This window comes from Petromyzon marinus, chromosome 21 (assembly GCF_048934315.1).
Source record: "Petromyzon marinus isolate PM22_M1 ecotype Great Lakes invasive population chromosome 21, UKy_Petmar_22M1.pri1.0, whole genome shotgun sequence".
Taxonomy (NCBI): domain Eukaryota; kingdom Metazoa; phylum Chordata; class Hyperoartia; order Petromyzontiformes; family Petromyzontidae; genus Petromyzon; species Petromyzon marinus.
In genome coordinates, this window is record NC_133687.1 from 15,411,870 (window position 1) to 15,434,427 (window position 22,558).

A 22,558-nucleotide genomic window follows, 5' to 3' on the forward strand; every position below is an offset into this window, starting at 1 on the left:
GATGTTTGCACACCGCACCAGATACTCATTCGCGGCTGAGTCTATCAAAATAACTGACACGGTCACGGACACACGAATACACAAACGCACAGACACACGCTCACGATGCGGACTTTGCTATGCACAGATTAGCAGCAGTGCCGAATTATCCCAGTAACACTAGCTACTACACATGTAGCTACTACACATGTAGCTACCACACGTGTAGCTACTACACGTGTAGCTACTACACGTGTTGTAGCTACTACACATGTAGCTACTACACATGTAGTAGCTACTACACATGTAGCTACTACACATGTAGCAGCTACTACACATGCAGTAGCTGCTACATGTGTAGTAGCTACTACACATGTAGCTACTACACATGTCGCGACGGAACCCGCACGTTCAAGGGCCCCGCGCTAAACGCTTTCAAGCTATCAATTCAGCTTCAGTGATTCTGCACTTGTTCTATTACTATAGCACTATACTGCCTTCAACTTTTATGGACGACTGGGTGTTTAAGGTTAGCTATTTGTCATATTATCTGGTTGTGTAGCAAATGAAAAAATACAGTAACTTTACTATGCAAATAAAAAATATATGTGTTTTAATATTAATGTGTTTTTTTTTTATTTCGGGCCCCTTTATATCATATGCTACAGGCCTAGCACTAGCTTCATCCGGCACTGATTAGCAGTCCGCTCGGTGTTACTGCTGGGCTGATGAGGCGAGGTCGGCAGGCGTGGCAGGAGGTGGGGTGATTTAAAGTCGGGAAGGTGATGGCCATGCTGGCCGAGGAGCGGGCGTGGTGGGGAGGGGCGGAGGGGGGACGGGGGCAAGTGGCGCTTGTTGGAAGTGGCCTCGAGTAATTGGCGCGCGCGACCTCCCTCGCGGGTACTTAACGCGCGGACCACGATCGCAGTCGTAGTAGTCACAGGTTCGCTGCGCAAGATCCTCTGCGTCCATGCCAGGGAGTCGTCAGTCGCCTTCCCCTCCATCTCTCTCTCTCTTGATCAGCGGCGGGAGCGCGAATCGCCTCCTCGCTGTGCGGCTCCTGGCGCTGCGCTCCTCGGAGTCACGCCGGGGGAATCTCGGCGCGGTCACGAGCCCGTGCGTAAAGTGACAAAAACATCGACAAACATCGGCGACGTCAACACCATCATCATCATCGACACGCTTGCAGATGCGTGTCTTACGATAAGAATGATGTAAATGTTATATTCGTTTGAAACATCGATATAACCGCTATATCATTATCATCACAACGAGAGCCGCAGCATTTTAAAAGTGGATAACCGCGGACGCCGGAATATAAAATAAAGAGAACATACAGATACTAATCGATATAACATACTAATCGATATAACATACTAATCGATATAACATACAGATACTAATCGATATAACATACTAATCGATATAACATACAGATGCTAATCGATATAACATACTAATCGATATAACATAAGATACTAATCGATATAACATACTAATCGATATAACATACAGATACTAATCGATATAACATACTAATCGATATAACATACAGATACTAATCGATATAACATACTAATCGATATAACATACAGATACTAATCGATATAACAGGCAGACACGAGCGCTGACGCTCACGCTCTCGACTCCGCATGTGCACGCTGCCTTTCGGAGGCTTTGTGGCTCGCACGCATTCGTTAGAAAGTCTCTCTGCCCTCACCCGTACCTAACCATACCCCGACCATCACCAAGAACGAGAAATTACCACAATCAGCACCTCGTTATCAATATAACCACGACCAACACCTCATTACCAACGAAATCACAATCGATACCTCATCGGCAAAATCACCATAACCAACTCACCGACAAAACCACACGGCCAATAAAGACCGGACGAACCTCCCCATTGACCGTCGTAAAACTTGGGAGGGGGGGTCCTAACCATCAGCGGCGCTCGTGTCATCTAGTCGTGCGGACCGCCCGCTACCGAGAAGCGATCATCAGACTCGTGATTGAGAGGGACACTAAAGGGAGCTTCAAGAAGCCGAGAGACACACACAGAGAGAGACGACCGCTACCGAGAGGCGATCATCAGACTCGTGATTGAGAGGGACACTAAAGGGAGCTTCAAGAAGCCGAGAGACACACAGAGAGAGACGCCCGCTACCGAGAGACGATCATCAGACTCGTGATTGAGAGGGACACTAAAGGGAGCTTCAAGAAGCCGAGAGACACACAGAGATAGACGCCCGCTACCGAGAGGCGATCATCAGACTCGTGATTGAGAGGGACACTAAAGGGAGCTTCAAGAAGCCGAGAGACACACAGAGAGAGACGCATACAGCAGCAGCAGCCAGCAGGAGACAGCGGCAAGAATGGACGGCGGAGACTTCCACTCTCGCGGCTCGTTCGGCGCGTGGGACTACGTGGTGTTCGCTGCCATGCTGCTCGTGTCCACCGCGATCGGCATCTACTACGCCGTCTTCGACCGCTCACAGCAGACCGCGGGGGGCTTCCTGGTCGGAGGCCGCCAGATGTCTGCGGCCCCCGTGGCTCTGTCACTCACGGCGAGCTTCATGTCCGGTGAGTGACCTCTCTGCCGAGCGCGCTCTCGCTACCGTGCGGCCACCCCGCATGGGGCACCGCTCTCGTTGTCGGCATTCTCATCGTCGTCACTGTGGTCGTCGGTCATCGTTAGTATCGTCGTCGATTGTTACTGCCGTAGTCGTCATCATGAGCATCATCATCATCATCAATCGTTACTGTCATCTTCATCATCAATCAGTGCTGCGGTCATCATCATAATCAGTCGTTACTGTCATCATCATCAATCGTTCCTTACATCGCTGTTATGGAGATGATCGATATTGTCACTTAATTACGTGAGTTATTAATCGTATCGATAGTGCAGTCATTATTAATTCCATCATCATCAGTCGTTAATATCGTCATAATTGCTGTTACTGTAATCTAATTTTTTTTTGTCATCGTGAAAATTGTTATCATCATCACGGCAGATATTGATCATCATAAACATTGCTATTATTGCGATTATGTTAATGTTGATTATTTCGCCATAATGATATACGCGATCCTTCTTCTCATTTTGGTTCTTGAATAAGCATAATAACAACATATTTCAACACATCGAAATTAATGAGGAGTAGCCCTTAAATGATCAATACAACTTAATGCAGTTTTCAGTAACATTGTGGCCTGAAAATAAATATATAATCAGCGACGTTTCGGGTAATGGTCCTTCAGATCATATTCATATCACACAGTCCTATATTATAACCTATAGGAGAGGCGTTGCCAGTCGTAATAGCATGGCATAAAGAATCATCATGGCTGATGTCGCCGTGATTATGGTAACCTTAATGAGTGACACGGCGTGGTCAAGATCAGCAGTTGGGCCATAAACACGCGAGTTTGTGATCCCTCCACCCACCCCCTCCACCCCCACCCCACTCCTCACCGTCCCGCCTGTCATACCAGCCCCGATCCGTCTTCTCCGACTCGATGAACCTACTCCTAAATCTTTCCAAAGCACTTCGACCAGGGGTCGGCAACCGACATCACAACACGAGCCGTTTATTTAGAATTCGCCAACCCAAACGAACTGAATATCTTCAGAGCCGCAATGCACGGTGGTGGTGAATGCGAGAGACGGCGGTGGTCCTCCATAAAGATCGCGTCACCACGACGCAGTCCTTCAAGAGCCACCGCGTGCGGCTTCGGAGTTCGAGTCTGCCGGCCCCTGACTTAGATTTACAAAAGAGGGCGCAGTGGGTCAGCGTGTTACGATGGTCCTAATGAGTTCGATTCCCGTCCACGGCGATCAACAGCGACGAGAGGTATCTGAACCAATCTCTCTTCCGCACACCTCCCGAGTCTTCACCCGAACCTAGACTCATCAGCGCGGCGAGTTCGAGCCAGAGATCCCGCGCTGTGGGAGCCAGCCGTCATTCAGCAGTGGATTAACAAAGGGCTGTAAATGAATGATTGCATTAGGGTAGCTTATTTACAAGAGGCGTTTACAAATTGCATAGAATAGTGCGCTTTGCGTCTTTTTTTTACGCCACTTTTTGCAAAGTCGTAATTTGAACACAAATTATCTGCTGCTGCGTTGGGCAGTGATGCACAAATAACACAACAAACAAAGCTCAACACATTGGTCAATAACGCCGCGGTCTTAAAATTAAGTATATGTACGTACAGGGTGGCCTAAAAGTGAATTAAAATTATATATTTTTTACGAAAGACGAACGAGATAAATTAGTTAAAATATATATTCGTTTATTTATGTGTGCGAAAGAAGGCAGCTATCATCGTCAGAAAAGTCCGACAGTGATTTCCAAAGAGAATGCATGCATCGATGTTCATTGAAGTCAATTTATACATTTGTCAAAATAAATTCTATGACCCTTCGTGAGACAAAGACGTCCGGGCGTGGTACTTGCAACCCACCCCTTCATGCGCCCTTCAGGACATGATAGGCGCTCGCGAGTAACACGGTTGGCTACCTATTGTACACTCTCATCGTTGTAACGGGTCCCTTAATAGCTCATCGGATTTCTCCTCCAGTCTTAATAAACATTCTGATGGTCTGTGCTTTCCCCCTATTTCCTCCTGATGACGATCGCTTGTGTTGTGATCGAAACGTCGTCGTTTTTATTATTATATTCATTGTTTTTATTAATTTGTACCTATCTACGTGACTTTATCGAAAGATCCAAAGAATATGAATTTCTCCAGTCACGAAAACTTTAAGTCAATATTTTATGTTTTATTTTACCAGGTAAAGCCCACTGAGCCTTTTCTCAGAAGCGACCTCGCCGCAATTTATTACTCAACGAAGTGGGCTTCTCACGTGGGAATGTCTAGCAGCCTCAACGAAGTGGGCTTCTCACGTGGGAATGTCTAGCAGCCAAATACTCTAAACGCACGTTTTAAATTGTGGAGGGAAAACCGGAGGACACAGAGAACAATCCACGTGACTACGTGGAGAACATGCAAACTGCAAATGCACAAGCGTGAGCGTCGGGGTGGAACCCACGACCTCCTGTATACCAGGCGAGGGAGTTAACGTCTCCTCGCCACCGTGGTGCCTACGGTGCTCGACTCGCGTTGGGTGTCCGTGTGTGATCGCGCGGCGCGCAGGGGTCACGGTGCTGGGCACCCCGGCCGAGATCTACCGCTTCGGGGCGATATTCTCCTGCTTCTCGTTCACCTACCTCCTGGTGGTGCTCGCCACCGCCGAGGGATTCCTGCCGGTCTTCTACCGCCTCGGGGTCACCAGCACATACGAGGTACGTCATCATCAGCATTATCATCAACATCATCATCATCACCAACAGCAACATCATCATCACCAACAACAACAACATCATCACTGTCGTGATCGCCAGCATCATCATTACAGAGCTATTCTTCACCGTCATCATTGCCTGCGAACAAATGATCCTGAAAGCTGCCGATATCAGGAGGCGAAGCAGGTCTCACGCCTGGTTAGTGCTTTGCCGTGCCGGTGTCTATAATGGTGGGGCTGCAAGGTATGTTGACTGTGGTCTGGATGACGGCCTTCACCACGCCGTGTCGACCACGTGTGGGGGGGGGGGGGGGTTGAATGACCATACTTCACCACGCTGGTGGTCGGTGCGGTAAAGGGTGCACGTAAGACCGGTCCTGGCATTCACTCGCGGTGCGTCAACTACATTGCCACCGCTCTCCTCCCTATATTATATAGCCAATACGACTAACTTCATTAAATAGTTAAAATAAAAAACGCTAATAGGTACGTATGCCGCACGTATGGACATCTCTCGTCATAGACACAGCGTAACGCGTCTTCCAATGGCTGGTAGTTCAATCAATGGGCACGTTTCTCAAATCCACTCGTGCCCCCGCCCCGCACGCCTCTCCCCACCGCCCACCCAACGTCCACGCGGTACTCACCATCGTGGTGCGGTAACACAACAAACAGCCTATGCCCGACGCGTATTTCACACCGGGCCTTCCACACACGAGCAACACGTGGTCGCGTCTCTCCGTTTCTCTGTCGCCTCAGTCTGAATGAGCGCCACTGCTGGGGGCTTGCGCACTATCGCCTGCGATCACAAATTGTTACCCGGTGGTGCAAGTGGCTATAGCCCTGCTGCTGCTGCTGGTGTGACCCCGAGCAGCCATGGATGACACCAGCGGGAATTCTCTGAACCGGCCCTGGGCCCGCGTTCCCGGTCCTTTACGTAACCCAGCGTGGTGAAGTATGGTCGAACAATCCCAGTGACCGACAATGGCCCCAAGAGGCCCCTCCCCGTGCAGCAGTGAGTTGACAATTCGCTCTGCGCGAGGGATTCGGCAGGGAGCACAGTCAAGGGGGTAATGAAGGGGAGAAGGTGAAAGGGGAAGGTAGAAGAAGATAAAGAATGGGGAGGGTGATTGAATACGAGCTGAGGCGTTGGAGCAAAGCGTCGAGAAAGAGATGAGGAGGGAGGAGGAGGAGGAGAGGCAGGAGTAGGCTGCGTCAGGGCCTCAACGCTGCTGCTGTAGCACGGAACGGCGTCTGTTCTCAGAGTGGGCGGCAGTGAGAGGGGAGGGGTTTAGAGTAGGGGGGGGGGTCACATATAAGTCACGTGATTCACGGGAGGCTTGAGGTAATTCAGACATATCGATTATTATTGCCAAGTGTATCAGTCATATGGCATGCTGAGCCGTCAGTGACAATCTTTCGTACACAACGGATATCCTGGTCCTCGCCATGGTAATGTGGACATTCTACCGTTGACTCAGGAGCGCCAGTGGAGACGAGCGATTGCTCGCGCTCGTTTGAGTATAGCTTGGGTACACTTCGAGATTCTCTTTAGTCTCACGGCGATGTTGCTGGGAATGACGAAGCACGTGTGTGTCTGTGTCTGTGCTTGCCTCTCGTCCCCGATCGCAGTACTTGGAGATGCGGTTCGGTCAGTCAGTTCGTCTCTGCGCCACCGCGATGTACATCGTGCAGACGGTGAGACCCCCGCTGTCAATCACCCCCCACGCCCTTCCCAGACTCCTTCTCGCCTCTCCCCCCTCCTCGCCTCTCAGCCTGCATCCCCACTCAACCCAACACACAGCGTTGTGGGATGCAACTAGCATGAACCACGTTATGAACAATGAAATTATGAATATTAACCCACGATTGTCTACTTATATGTAACTATTAATAAATATGTTTAAAAGCCTTAACACACTTTTGGGGCAAGTGCTGTGCTATGAAGGCCGACACGAGACACGGGGCTGGGTGGGGTGGGTGGCCAACAGCATGCCCGGCCGCCTTTGTCTACCTCGTGGCGATGTTCACACACCGTACCAGGTACTCATGTGAGGCTGAGTCGATCTAAGCGAAGGCCCAGGACTGGTTCAAATATTCGCCACTGTTATTGGTCGTGAGTGGGAATTGAACTCGGGTGGCTGAGTTTGTAGCGCAGTGCGCTAACCCTTGCGCCACCGCTCCCCAACAACACCGCCACCGACACACGCTCACGTGCCATGACCGTGCCTTTGTCGGTGCTCGCTAATAACGGCACTCATCCAATACAATGTACCCAATACAATGTACCCAATAGAATGTAACCTATACAATGTACCCAATACAATGTACCCAATACAATGTAACCAATACAATAGTACGCAATACAATGCACCCAATACAATGTACCCGATACATTGTACCCAATACAATGTACCCAATACAATGTACCCAATACAATGTACGCAATACAATGTACCCAATACAATGTACTCAATACAACGCGTCCCGTAATCGCTGAGTTCGCACGCAAGCCTCATTGGGACCAGCCCCCCAGCCCACCGCTCCTGGAAGTGACTCTTCAAAGCTCACGCCGCTTGCTCTCAGAGAATCTCGACGCCGTTAGGGTTACGAGCGAAGGCATATATGGGCTTTATTACGCGTTACTTCCGCATGTTATGTAACCGGGGCTATTGTGATTTACGGGATCTTTGCCAGTCAATCCACTGCTGGATTAAGACCCTCCTTATGGTGTGTTGGGCATTTGGGGGGGGGGAGGGAGTTATTTGACCATACTTCACAACGCTGGTCATTGTTGATTGGTGAAGGAAGGGATGGGGGAGGAGGTTGGAGCAATGGCTCACTGAGAGGACTCGTCACTCGCCAATGAATGTTACATCCGTAGCCAGGAATCGAACTCAGGTGGCCGGGTTTTGTAGCGTATAGCGCTGTAACAACTGCGCTACCACTCCCACTCAACGTGTCTGCTGCTGCTGTTGCCTTCAAGACACTGGCCGATGGGAGCGCAGTGCGAACTCGTGCACGCGGACACAGATGTCAAAAAAATACACAGGGTGGCCCACATTTGGTCATTATATTTATTTTAATAAATCACAGAGATTTTTTTTTAAATGGACAATTGTTCACATTGACTTCCATTAACATCAACGCATGACGCACGAATACATTATCTTTTGAAAGGAATGTAGGATTACGGATGCAATCTTTGAAACGTTCATCAATTTTGTTTTGTCATATTTTTTTTCAATTCATCAGGGGTTTTGGTCGAGGTTAGTTTAATAATTGCGGGGTAGACGTCGACGCGTCCATTACATTGCGTTGCGTGAATACATTTAGAACGTGGGCAATGCGGTTTAAGTTTAAATAAGCTGATAGATTCGTAGCAAATTCCACAGTTGAGTCAAGCAGCTCTGTTGCAAGAACGATGAGCACAGCCCAGTGGACAGGACATCAGAGTCATATAGAGATGTATAGAGTTACAGAGAGACTCAGAGAGTTACATCAAGATCAATAGCGTCACATAGAGATTTACAGAGTGGCCTCGAGATACATAGAGTTGCATCGTGATCAGGTAGCGTTACATAGAGATCCATCATGTTTCACAGCGATTCCCAGAGTGACACAGAGATCCACAGAGTAACACAGAGATTCACAGTGATACAGATATCCAAAAAGTTACATGGATATCCACAGAGTTACGTAGATATCGATGGACTCAAGAGTCGGACTCAGCTGGTAAGAAGGCCCCGTTCAGCTAAGTAGCTCTTCTGTTACCAGGACTACAGCCCAAGACTGGCTGCAGTGGCGAAAACGCCAGGCTATCATTGCAGAGTGGAGGGAATGTGCTAACTTAACAAGTAACAACAGCAATAGCACATGGTTTACCGCCAGCAGTTGTCAAACAACTCGTGTAACACACGCACAGGGTACAGGGCACCAGATAGCGGGAGAAGAAATTCCGCATTGGACTGTGGGCAGTTACTCTATTCGTGTGTAAACATTTGCATTTGAAGACGTTGAGTTATTTCTGACAATGCGGAATGATAACCTTCCCCCTGCTGTGATGATAACGCCCTGGAAATCACTGAGTGAAGTACAACTTCGTTGATGTAGGGGTCAAGGTTAAGCTGGATGCGTTGATTAAAAGTGTGCGCGATAGGTCTGGATTTAATAGCTAACTGATTAAGAGAACTGTAAACATGGGGGGGGGGGGGGGGTGTAGGAGTGATGGCGCAATGATAAGCGCACGACGCTCTGAGCCCGACGTGGTAAAACAAGCAGTGGCGAGTTTTATTCGAACCGGTTTTTCACCCAAGGCCCTTCACAAAACCTCGCACTGACCAGTGTGGTGAAGTATGGTCAACCAACACCCCCACGACGGCCGCCAGGGTATGCGTAGGCCTTCGTCCAGCAGTAGATTTACAGAGGGCTCTACAAGTAAAACGGCATGACTGTGCGCTTTTTCGCCTTCTACAGTGAGGGAAAAAAGTATTTGATCCCCTGCTGATTTTGTACGTTTGCCCACTGACAAAGAAATGATCAGTCTATAATTTTAATGGTAGGTTTATTTGAACAGTGAGAGACAGAATAACAACAACAAAAATCCAGAAAAACGCATGTCAAAAATGTTATAAATTGATTTTCATTTTAATGAGGGAAATAAGTATTTGGCCCCCTCTCAATCAGAAAGATTTCTGGCTCCCAGGTGTCTTTTATACAGGTAACGAGCTGAGATTAGGAGCACACTCTTAAAGATTAGGAGCACACTCTTAAAGGGAGTGCTCCTAATCTCAGCTTGTTACCTGTATAAAAGACACCTGTCCACTGAAGCAATCAATAAATCAGATTCCAAACTCCACCATGACCAAGACCAAAGAGCTCTACAAGACCATTGCCAAGCAGCTTGGTGAGAAGGTGACAACAGTTGGTGCGATTATTCGGAAATGGAAGAAACACAAAAGAACTGTCAATCTCCCTCGGCTTGGGGCTCCATGCAAGATCTCACCTCGTGGAGTTGCAATGATCATGAGAACGGTGAGGAATCAGCCCAGAACTACACCAAGAAAACAATTAGAAACACACTACGCCGTGAAGGACTGAAATCCTGCAGCGCCCGCAAGGTCCCCCTGCTCAAGAAAGCACTATACATGCCCATCTGAAGTTTGCCCATGAACATCTGAATGATTCAGAGGACAACTGGGTGAAAGTGTTGTGGTCAGATGAGACCACAATGGAGCTCTTTGGCATTAACTCAACTCGCCGTGTTTGGAGGAGGAGGAATGCTGCCTATGACCCCAAGAACACCATCCCCACCGTCAAACATGGAGGTGGAAACATTATGCTTTGGGGGTGTTTTTCTGCCAAGGGGACAGGACAACTTCACCGCATCAAAGAGACGATGGACGGGGCCATGTTCCGTCAAATCTTGGGTGAGAACCTCCTTCCCTCAGCCAGGGCATTGAAAATGGGTCGTGGATGGGTATTCCAGCATGACAATGACCCAAAACACACGGCCAAGGCAACAAAGGAGTGGCTCAAGAAGAAGCACATTAAGGTCCTGGAGTGGCCTAGCCAGTCTCCAGACCTTAATCCCATAGAAAATCTGTGGAGGGAGCTGAAGGTTCGAGTTGCCAAAAGTCAGCCACGAAACCTTAATGACTTTGAGAAGATCTGCAAAGAGGAGTGGGACAAAATCCCTCCTGAGATGTGTGCAAACCTGGTGGCCAACTACAAGAAACGTCTGACCTCTGTGATTGCCAACAAGGGTTTTGCCACCAAGTACTAAGTCATGTTTTGCAGAGGGGTCAAATACTTATTTCCCTCATTAAAATGCAAATGAATTTATAACATTTTTGACATGCGTTTTTCCGGATTTTGTTGTTGTTATTTTGTCTCTCACTGTTCAAATAAACCTACCGTTAAAATTATAGACTGATCATTTCTTTGTCAGTGGGCAAACGTACAAAATCAGCAGGGGATCAAATACTGTTTTCCCTCACTGTACAAACAAAATCGCCGCACTTCATCGAGTCGAGAGTGACCCTCGTACTCTCTACCCTGCAGAAAGCCCTTCCAGAATGACAGATAACCATCGCACTCCCCTACAAATAAGATAACGACACAATGGGTATGGACACATCCAACTCGGCAATGTGCTCGGAGTGGATTGGTCAGTGCTGGTAAACATTGCCGATGCATTTGCTTGAGTTCACCCTGAGTGTAAAGATTGTTGTGGCAAGCGCCATCAACATAATTGATGTCGTGTTTATGTTTGGACAGCGGTGTGGCTATCGAGTAAGTGTGCAGGCGGTGCTGTTAGAACGCACTTGACTCGCCCTTCCTCCGGGCCTGGAGGGGCACCGGGCGCCGAAGAGGAGGGAACCCGTATAGGGGACCTCACTTAATCCCGAGTTACACCCCACGGCCCGTGCCTAGCACGCCAGGTCACCATATGCTGAAGTAGAGTGGCGTCACAGGCCTGAAGTTTCGTCATAGGACTGCCAATGCCAACTAATTGAATTGGCACGTTTTTTCGTAGCAATTTGATTAAAGAATCGACTTTGTTGTTATTTTGTTCTGAAATTTTCTGGCAATGCTGACAAAAATCTTGGTGTGGACACCTCGGGTCCTTCCAGCTGAAATTAAATGTCTGTCGTTTCATTCCACTTGCTTGAATGTGCTCTCACGTGGCACGTCACTCAGCACGTGTTGTGTGTGTGTGTGTTACCACAGATCCTCTACACGGGCATTGTGATTTACGCACCGGCTCTCGCATTAAACCAAGGTAACGCAACAAATACCAGTCTGAAGTGTTGTTTGGTGTAAACCAGGTGGCAACCAAAGCGACCGGGATAGGTCTCACCTGGCACGTTACCAATAACTCGATAAGACATTTTATATTAGCATTGTGATTAATATAACGTCTTCTAGTGGCTGGAGGAGGCGGAGTGAGCCCCATGGCATGCTCGTGAATCTCGCGAGACGTGTATAATATCCAAAAATTAATCAGGCGCGCTCTCTGACACACGCCTGTGCGAATCAGCCGAAATGCGTCCAATGTCGCATTATATCGGAGGCTAAGCAGGGTTGAGCCTGTATAGTGTGTGGATGGGTGACCACCACCGTGCATAGCAGGTGTTGTGTGCTGCTGCGGGGGGCCTACGTTGTCACCAGAGGGCAAGTATGTATGTTGAACTTGAACTTTGTATGATGAACTTCTTTCGTAGCCAACCGTGCTAATCGGAGGTGCTTGAGAAGGGCAACGAACTTAGTGCAGCAACATCCATTGTTGTATTGTATTATGGTACGTCTATGCGCCCCGCTCGTGTTGACCAGCATGGTGAAGTATGATTAAACCCCCCCTAATCCCGCAGTGGACTGACAATGTGACATACGTGTGCATTAGTCCATAGGCCAGAGCAGAAATAGGTGCCACTGAACGCAACAAATATTGCGTCGTAACTTGTACGGCCAAAACGAGTTGATTACTTCATAACTCCACTCATTTGAATTATTTTTGTTTTCATAATTCACAAGCATTGTCCACATCGGGCAATTGGAGCCTTCCATGTTACACCACCTCGTGTGGTACTGACATGCCATATCTGGTCTGGACTCCTGGACCGACATTTACACCTGTGCGTGTGCACACACAGGTGCGGGCGCCTTATTACGGGCCTGTCACTCACTATAAGCCACTATTGGTGTCATTGTTTATTGGCCTATTTGTAAAAAAACAAACCGGTCAGCAGAATTTTTTTACAATTCTAATTGTCAATCCATGATGTAAACTGACCTTTACTCGCCACTCTGCCTCTTTCCTGGCCTCGCTATGTACGTGCTATGAAGAAGGACAATTGCCAGAAGCGTGGGCTAATATATAGTGGGGGGTGATTTGTTCTATTAAGGCCACATGCATCGTGTCGGTATTTGCGGACGCGTTGAGTCGTGCGGACGAACGCGCTAACGCGCGCCTCTTGTCGCGCGCAGTAACCGGCTTCAACCTGTGGGGGGCGGTGGTGGCGACGGGAGCTGTGTGCACTCTCTACTGCACCCTGGTGAGTCGATAAATACCAAGACCCCCTCGATAGCCTCCAACAGACTGTGGGGGCAAGTGCGGCTAGCGAGCAGCAGCTATGAAGGCCGGCGCGGCACACAAGGGAAGTAGGGGGCCAACACCACGCCCGGCCGGCCGCCTTTGTCTCCCCAGTTATGATGTTTACACACCTGCATCGGATACTGTACTCTCACTTTAAGGCTGAGTCGACATAGGGGAGGCTCATGACCAATTTAGATATTCCGCCACTGATATTAAGCGTAAGCGAGAATTGTAGCGCAGTGCGCTCCCCACATCCTTGGCGAGATCACACACGCACGCTTGTACTGTACATCTGTGACAAAGAGTACTATGGCTCATTTAGTTCAGTGTAAATGGCTCGAAAAAACGTAAACCTGGACGTATATAATTTACACAAATGTGCCATGTGCTAGAGCAGTGTTCTTCACTTATGTTAAGAGGGGGGCCACTTTCGCCAATAAGACGTCAGATTGAGGGCCGCCACACCGCCTGGCAGACAAAATCATGCAATCCTGTGTCGGGGGCCGCACTGAAGGCCACTACAGGCCACCAGTGGCCCCGCAATGAAGAGCACCGCGCGAGAGGAAGAAAGGAGGAGCCCAGGGCACCGTCTGCTGTGCTGTGTGCGCGTCGCTCCTCAGGGCGGCCTCAAGGCGGTAGTGTGGACGGACGTGTTCCAGTGCGGGGTGATGGTCGCTGGCTTCATAGCCGTCATCGTGCAGGGCACAAACCTGGCCGGAGGGATCAACGTCGTGTGGGAGCAGGCGGCCAACGGGAGCCGACTCAACTTCTGGGAGTAAGCGCTGGCGTGCGTGCACACACATACAGAAAAAAGATCCCCCGTATCGACTTTTATAGACTGTTTGGACAAGAGCACCTATTATTATTAAGGCCAGCATGGCACGTGAGGAAGTGGGTGGCCAGCACCATGCCCGGTCGCGTTTGTATCCCGAGTGGCAATGTTTACTCACCACTGCTCCAGGTACTTATTTGATGATGAGTGGACCTAGGGGAGGCCCAGGACAGGTTCAGATACTCGTTACTGGTGTTGGCCGTGTGCAGGACTAGAACCGCGTCGCTGGGTTCGTAGCACAGTATTCTCATCACTACGTGACCGCTCCCACCACGCATCGCGCACACAGGGGTAATGATTCATGCACGCGATCTTCCGTGTGCTGAGATTCTCACCGTTTACAGGAAGTGTTAGGATCGGTTCTCTGCTTCGTGGAACACCTCACGGGTTAAACCCCTACCTCGGATAAAGATTATTTGTGTACCCATCCTCTTTGGCTAGAGAGTACCTCTGCTGAGTGGTGTTTTCCAAAAATATATTAAGCTATTTTTTCTTTTACAGAGGCGACTTGGCCACAGATAACGAGTTGCTCATCGAAGTGCTTTTAATGATCAACATCACACGTGGGGATTTATAGTTGCAGTCAAATAATCGAAGCGCGTGTTGTTTCTAAACGTGGAGGGCAAAACCGGAGGAACTCAGAACAATCCACGCTACCACCATGAGGAGGAAGAGAACACGCAAACTCCAAATATCCACGAGACATCGTCAGGGTCTGGCATCGAACCCACGAGCTCCTGCATAACATGGTGAGGGAGATAACATCTCCCCACCTCGAGATCTGGGGATGGGGAGAGGGAAGGGATTCCGAGTGAGAGTGGCCACACAGGTGTCACGTGATTTACGGGAGGCACATGCACACACACAGACACAAATACATGGCCCATAGATTGCAACTTCAAATCTTCACTGATCTCACTTAACTCGCTCTGGTTCCCATCCCCTATCCATTAACCCCCCCCCCCCCTGTCCCCCACCCACCCCCTTTCTCACCCACCCCTACCCACCCCCCCCGGGCCACCTCTCCAGTTTCGACCCGGACCCGCTGCGCCGCCACACGTTCTGGACGATCTTGGCGGGCGGGTGGTTCACGTGGCTCGCCGTGTACGGCGTCAACCAGTCGCAGGTGCAGCGCTACATCGCCTGCCGCTCCATGCTGCAGGCCAAGCTGTGAGTGAGGCTGCCGCCAGAGCTCGTAGCGAGGGACAGCACCCCCATCCGTAGGGAGGGGGGGGGGGTGTTCACGGGGTGGGTGCCACATTGTGTTTATGGCGGGCAGTGTGTGAATGGAGGTGGGGGGGGGGGGTGTGAATGGGGGAATCGAATGAGCTATGAAGTTATTTTTCACAGATGTCCAGTAGGGGCGGGTCGGAAAGTTACAACAACAATCAACAGCGACCAGTCACTGCTGCTGTAGAAGGGTCCCGACGCTACTGCTGCTTCACGGAGCAGCGTCTGTTCTCCCAGGGGGCGGGGAGTAGGGGATTCAGAGTGGGGGGTGGCCACACAGAAGTCACGTGATTGACGACAGACTTGAGATGATTTCGATGTGTAGATATGGATTACAAATGCGTGCATGCTTGTCCTTGATACACCTTCGCTAATACGCGTGTGTGTGGCGCTCTATGGAGCGGCGCTTCAGTGGTTTGCGTGCTGGACTACAAACCAGACAACCTGGGTTTGCTTATTGCTCACAGATAAAATCAGTCGTGAGTGATGTCTGAAATGGTCATGGCCCTCAAATAGGGTACCTTGTGCGGTGGGCAAGTATCGCCACGCGGAGACAAAGGCGACCGTGCATGGTGCTGGCCACCAACCAAACCACCCATTCGGTTACCTTGCCGGCCTTCATAGGTGCTTGCGAACAGCACTTGCCTGAAAAGTATGTTGAGACTACCCGGGGGGATCTTTGTTTGTTTGCAGGGCTCTCTATTTAAACCTGGTGGGGCTGGTGTTGATCCTGTGGTGCGTGGTTCTGTGCGGCCTCCTCATCCACACCTTCTACAAGGACTGCGATCCCTTCACCAATGGAGAGATCAGCGCCCCTGATCAGGTACGACACTGGGCAGAGGATTCAGCAACGTCGATGCTGTGGTCAGCTTGTAACTTTTTCACAACCAGGAGTGACAATAACCCTACCCCCAGCATGGCAATAAATCCTGACCATAACTTTGGCTCTAAAATTTGTAGATTTCTTTTTCTCCCACATGTAAACCCTCGTGCATTGGCTGAGAGTACCTTAATATGTAGAGGACAGCAGAGCTTGATACACCGTGCCGGGTCACCATTTGGCTACTGCTACTGCCGCCTTCTTGCTGGTCTGTGCATCCTCCTCCTGGCGCATCTGAGTCGTTCTTTATCTCCTTGAGTCGTTCTCACTGAGTCGTTCTTTATCTCCCTTAGTCGTTCTTTATCTCAGTGAGTCGTTCTCACTGAGTCGTTCTTTATCTCCCTGAGTCGTCCTCACTGAGTCGTTCTTTATCTCCCTGAGTCTTTCTTTATCTCAGTGAGTCGTTCTCACTGAGTCGTTCTTTATCTCCCTGAGTCGTTCTTTATCTCCCTGAGTCGTTCTTTATCTCACTGAGTCGTTCTCACTGAGTCGTTCTTTATCTCACTGAGTCGTTCTTTATCTCCCTGAGTCGTTCTCACCGAGTCGTTCTTTATCTCACTGAGTCGTTCTTTATCTCAGTGAGTCGTTCTCACTGAGTCGTTCTTTATCTCCCTGAGTCGTCCTCACTGAGTCGTTCTTTATCTCCCTGAGTCTTTCTTTATCTCAGTGAGTCGTTCTCACTGAGTCATTCTTTATCTCCCCGAGTCGTTCTTTATCTCCCTGAGTCGTTCTTTATCTCACTGAGTCGTTCTCACTGAGTCGTTCTTTATCTCACTGAGTCGTTCTTTATCTCCCTGAGTCGTTCTCACCGAGTCGTTCTTTATCTCCCTGAGTCGTTCTCACCGAGTCGTTCTTTATCTCACTGAGTCGTTCTTTATCTCAGTGAGTCGCTCTCACCGAGTCGTTCTTTATCTCACTGAGTCGTTCTTTATCTCACTGAGTCGTTCTCACCGAGTCGTTCTTTATCTCACTGAGTCGTTCTCGCTGAGTCGTTCTTTATCTCCCTGAGTCGTTCTCACCGAGTCGTTCTTTATGTCACTGAGTCGTTCTCACTGAGTCGTTCTTTATCTCCCTGAGTCGTTCTCAGCGAATCGTTCTTTATCTCAATGATTCGTTCTTATCTCCCTGAGTCGTTCTCAGTGAGTCGTTCACTCTCTCTCTCTCTTCGAGAGCGAGCGAACACTGCTCTGCAGTAGCGTGTTACGAGTTGAGACCGCCAACTTATGATATTCGTGAGTGTGTGCGTTTGGGGAGCGGTGGTGCAATGGTTCAAACCCGGCGATTCAGGTTTGAGTTCCACGAACGACCAATAACAGTGGCGAATTCAGTTTCAAATGAGTACCTGGTGCGATGTGTAAACATCGCCACTGGGGAGACAAAGGTGGCCGGACGTGGTGCTGGCCACCAATCCTCCTCGTGTGCCGTGACGGTCTCCATAGGTGCTCGCTAACAACACTTGCCCGAACCGTCTGTTAAGGCTACACGGGTGATCTTTGTCTTTGCACGCGCGTGTGTGTTGGTGACTCCCCTCCCCCAGGTGCTTCCCTACCTGGTGCTCAGTTTGTTCCGGGGATACCCCGGGCTGCCCGGTCTCTTCGTGGCTGCTGCTTACAGCGGCACGCTCAGGTGGGGGACACGCGCACGGCACGCGACACTCCATTTGTACACGTGCACGTATCACGCACGCGTATCACACACGCGTATCACACACGCGTATCAGACACGCGTATCACACACGCGTATCACACACACGTATCACACACGCGTATCAGACACGCGTATCACACACGCGTATCACACACGCGTATCACACACGCGTATCACACACGCGTATCACACACGCGTATCACGCACGCGTATCACACACTCGTATCACACACGCGTATCACACACGCGTATCACACACACGTATCACACACACGTGTGTGTGCAGGGGATTTTGTCAATCCGCTGCTGTGCCCAAACTCCCCCCTCCCTCCCTCCCTCCCTCCCGCCCCCCTCCCCTCCCCTTGCCCCCACCCCAGCACGGTGTCGTCCAGCATCAACGCCCTGGCCACCGTCACGCTGGAGGACATTCTGAGGCCTCGGCTGCCCTTCCTGCGCGGAGCCTCCGAGAGGAAGCTCTCGTGGACCTCCAAGGGCCTGAGTATGCACAACAAGAACACGTGCACATCTTCTTTGGTTCTTTCGGTAAAGTCACGTAGAATGAGAATAAAATAATAAATTGAGAAAATAAAATAACAATCAATTTATTATTTTATTCTCATTCTACGTGACTTTACCGAACGAACCAAAGCAGATGAATCCTTGCAGTCACGAAAGCTTTAAATCGAAACACGTGCACACATAACAACACGTGCATACACAACAACAATTGGTTACAGATTCGTAAAAAAAAAAATTCTACGATGGATTTCGATGGTGAGATTTGCTGACAAGTGCTGTCATCGCCCATGCAGTGTTGGGGGCGAACGAGCACATGGCAGTATCAGGGCTCGGTTCTCTCCGTGACGTTCTTGCAACGTGAGGATTCTTTATGAGTTGGCGATCTCCTGTCGTTGTATTCTTTGGGATGTGTACACAATGATAGAGCTTGATGCACTGCCCTCTGCTGCCCACAATGCACCCCTACAGCCGCCTCTAACTCAGTGTTCTTCATTGCAAGGCCCGCGAGCCACTGGCGTTCCCTGATGTGCCTGAGTGCGACCCCTGACGCACCCCATCGTGGTGCTGTCAAACCCCCTATGGTTTCAAACATGTGGCGGCCCTCAAGCTGATGATGTCTTATCGGCTAAAGTGGCCCCCTCTGAAAATGTGTGAAGAAGACTGCTCCAACACCTGTCTTCTGCACGGTATGCAGCAATCCAACAGCAACGTGTCCTACCTATAGCTTCTGAGATCTGGTTAAGACCGGGCGCGTTTGTCTGACGATCTGTTCGTAGGAAATATCTTCACAGGCGTAGTTCATCGTAGATGGCCTTAATTTGACCGAGGCCGGAAAGGCCAGGAGATGATGCGGAGAGTAACACTTGTTTTTAGTTTACGATGACAAGGTGCAATGAAGGGAACGACAACGATGAGAAGTTACCGGCCGAGCAGCGTGACTCTGCGTGCTCCGTGCGTGTGCCAGGTGTGTTCTTCGGAGGGGTCTGCATCGTGATGTCCTTGGTGGCGTCGCTGTTGGGGAACGTGCTGCAGGTGAATGGCTCGCACCCGTACGTCGCTGCCACGCGCATTCTCTCCCTCGTGCTCTGTGACACTTCCTCAGGGTCACCGGTGACTGGACTGTGACCAATCACGTTCGCGACAGCAGCGTTCGCATCTGCATGTATATTTGACTGTGTTTGTGTGTACAGGCCGCGCTAAGCATCCTGGGCATGATGGGAGGGCCCTTGCTCGGACTCTTCATTCTCGGAATTTATTTCCCGTGGGCCAACGAGTTGGTGAGTGCACACACTGCACCACACTTTCCTCCATCACCACAATGCACCACACTACACCGGACCACACCACAGTATACTGCACCGCACCAACACCGCACTACACTGCACCACACCAAACTGCACCGTAACATCGCATACCACGTGCACCAATGGCAAAACATTTATTCTCACATCCGATGTAATGCATTAGTAGGATAACCAGGCAGGGTTTCTCAAACTTCGGTCCTCACGACCCTCCACCACCACGCTCCCCATTCAAATGCAAATTAACTCGTTCCACTGTGCACGCGCCCGATAATTGTTTAGCACGTGGGGGCTCCAAAAACTTATGGGAAATTTGGACAGGGTATTCCACCCCCCCCTTCCCGATGTCATTCCCCGGGCCACGACTCAGGAACTCCACGCTACACTACTGGGTAGTGGGAAACTAATTTTGCTTGTGCCAGCAACTATTAATTCGGGAATGAGAACAAATAATGTTGGGAATCAGTGTTCACGTGCACCCAGCTCAGTGCTGTGACACTGAGCTCCCTGGGCCAGGACACTCACGAAAACCGCCCAGCTCCACGGTCTCATCATCAGCTGCAAATCACCGCACCCATGACGTGCCACTCCGCTCCTGGCAGGGTGCGCTGGCTGGGCTACTCGTGGGGCTATTTCTGTCCCTCTGGGTGGGCATCGGTGCCCAGCTCTACCCGGCCCTGCCCATCAAGACGCGACCTCTACCCCTGACCACGGCGGGATGCAACGTGATGAGCAACTACACCACAACCATATTCACCCCGACGGGATTCACCCCGACGGGATTCACCCCGACGGTGGCCGACGTTCCAAACATGCGGTGAGTGATGGATCACCCGCACGTTCGCCTTTGCTCGCCTATGATCGCCCTCGTTTGACCAGTCTCACCTCACGTGCGACTGTGCCTCTCTGAGGGCGCTCTATCTCATAGCAGTGGATTGGCCAACTGTCCTCAGTGGCTCATTTAGCCAGCATTCGTAACCTTTCAGTCACTTCAAGAATCAATGACAGTCTGTGGACTTTGATATGCAATTAAATAATGATTGTAAAGTGCCTTGGACTAAGGTGCGATATAAATCAAACACCGACTTACAAACACTCGCACTTACGAACCAGTTTATTTGTTTTTTACATTGACTTAAAACGCGAACTCGCACTTGCAAATTGAACCGCGGAACGAAATTGTTCAGCTAAGCGATCCTCCACTAGATGTCATGCGTCAGCCTCGCGCTGGGCTTCCCCAAGGTCGACACACACGTGTGTGTGAAAGGGAGCGGTGGCGTAGCGGTGAGCGCGCTGCGTTACAAAAAACAGGTGACCCAAGTTCTATTTCTGCTCACGGCCAACACCAGTGACGATTATCTGAGCTGGTCCTGGGCTTCCCATTGGTCGACTCAGCCTCAAATGAGTCCCTAGTGCAGTATGTAAACATGGCCACTGGGAAGACAAAGGCGGTCGGGCGTGGTGCTGGTCACCCACCCCCTCGTGTGCCGTGCCGGCCTTCATAGGTGCTCGCTAACAGCACTGTTAAGGCTATACAGGGGATATTTGTCTTTTTGTGTGGGGAGCGGTAATGTCGCGGCTTGTGTGTTCTGCTATGAAAGTGGCTACCCGAGTGTTCGATTCCTGCTCACTGCCAACACCAGTGACAATTATCTGAACCGGTTCTGGGCATCCCCTAGGTCGACTCAGCCTAAAATGAGTACCCGGTGTGATGTGTAAACATCACCACTCAGGAGACAAAGGCGGCCGGGCCTAGTTTTTCGTCACAAACTCCCTCATGTACCGTGCCAGCCTTCGTAGGTGCTCGCGAACAGCACTTGCGCCAACAAGTCTGTTAAGGCTTTCGGGGAGATCTTTGTTTTTGTCTTGTTCCCCAGGCCGACCATCGCCGAGGAGTGGTACTCCATCTCCTACCTCTACTACAGCGCCGTGGGCTGCATTGGAGTGGTCGTTGCCGGATTCATCGTCAGCATCATCTCAAGTACGAGTCCCGTGTGCGCGCGCGTGTATGTGTGTACTTTCGTGTGTACGCATGTGCGTGTACGTATCTGGCGTAATGGGAGCGGTAGTGCAGAAATTAGCACGCTACACTTCAAACTCGACGGACCCGAGTTCGATTCTCCACTCAAGGCCACTAACACCAGAGACGATTGTCTGAACCGGACCTGGGCCTCACCCTGGATCGTCTCAGCCTCAACTGAGCTTCTGGTGCGGTGTGTAAAGACATCATCACTGGGGAGACAAAGGCGGCCGGTCGTGATGTTGCTCATCCCCCACCCCCATGCGTGTCGTGCCAGCATTCACAGGTGCTAGTCGCGAACAGCACTTGCCCCCCAAAGACGTCTGTTTAAGTTTATACGGGGGATATTTATCTGTGTGTGTACGTGCATTCCAGGTCGTGGGCGGGTGCGCCCCGTCAACTCGCGTCTCATCCACCCGCTCGTTCAAACCCTGCTGCGCCTGCTGCGTGTCCACAGCCTCACGTACACGGTGAGCATTGCCCCTCTCCTACATCTCCGCGCGGTGTACATGTGTGTGTGTGTGTGCGTTGAGCTTCCTTCGCACCATGTGTGGAGCCAACCGTGCCAATCAGAGGTGGGTGGACAACAAACTAAACACAGCAAAGCCGTTCTCAAGAAATAAGTTTTCAATCTGGAAGATTTCAAAGTGCATAGCTCCCAGTGTCTTCCTCATATCGGAGGGAAGAGCGTTCCAGACGGCCGCATATGCGCATCTGAAAGCGCACCATGCGGTGACC

General features: G+C 50.3%; 1 protein-coding gene across 1 annotated transcript in view; it reads left to right on the plus strand.

Moving 5' to 3' along the window:
• The first annotated feature begins 641 nt into the window (after nt 1-641).
• The window catches only part of LOC116944548 (sodium-coupled monocarboxylate transporter 1-like), a 30,906-nt gene continuing 8,989 nt past the window's right edge, over nt 642-22,558 (plus strand). Inside the window, exons 1-15 of the mRNA XM_032958231.2 lie at nt 642-2,565; nt 5,146-5,294; nt 6,926-6,991; nt 12,026-12,077; nt 13,283-13,350; nt 14,012-14,166; nt 15,253-15,393; nt 16,147-16,276; nt 17,871-17,959; nt 18,358-18,479; nt 19,464-19,531; nt 19,690-19,776; nt 20,403-20,617; nt 21,678-21,781; nt 22,196-22,290. Of these exons, the coding sequence (XP_032814122.2) occupies nt 2,358-2,565; nt 5,146-5,294; nt 6,926-6,991; nt 12,026-12,077; nt 13,283-13,350; nt 14,012-14,166; nt 15,253-15,393; nt 16,147-16,276; nt 17,871-17,959; nt 18,358-18,479; nt 19,464-19,531; nt 19,690-19,776; nt 20,403-20,617; nt 21,678-21,781; nt 22,196-22,290 (1,749 nt within the window). The 5' untranslated portion in view covers nt 642-2,357. The remainder of the gene's footprint in view (nt 2,566-5,145; nt 5,295-6,925; nt 6,992-12,025; nt 12,078-13,282; nt 13,351-14,011; nt 14,167-15,252; nt 15,394-16,146; nt 16,277-17,870; nt 17,960-18,357; nt 18,480-19,463; nt 19,532-19,689; nt 19,777-20,402; nt 20,618-21,677; nt 21,782-22,195; nt 22,291-22,558) is intronic.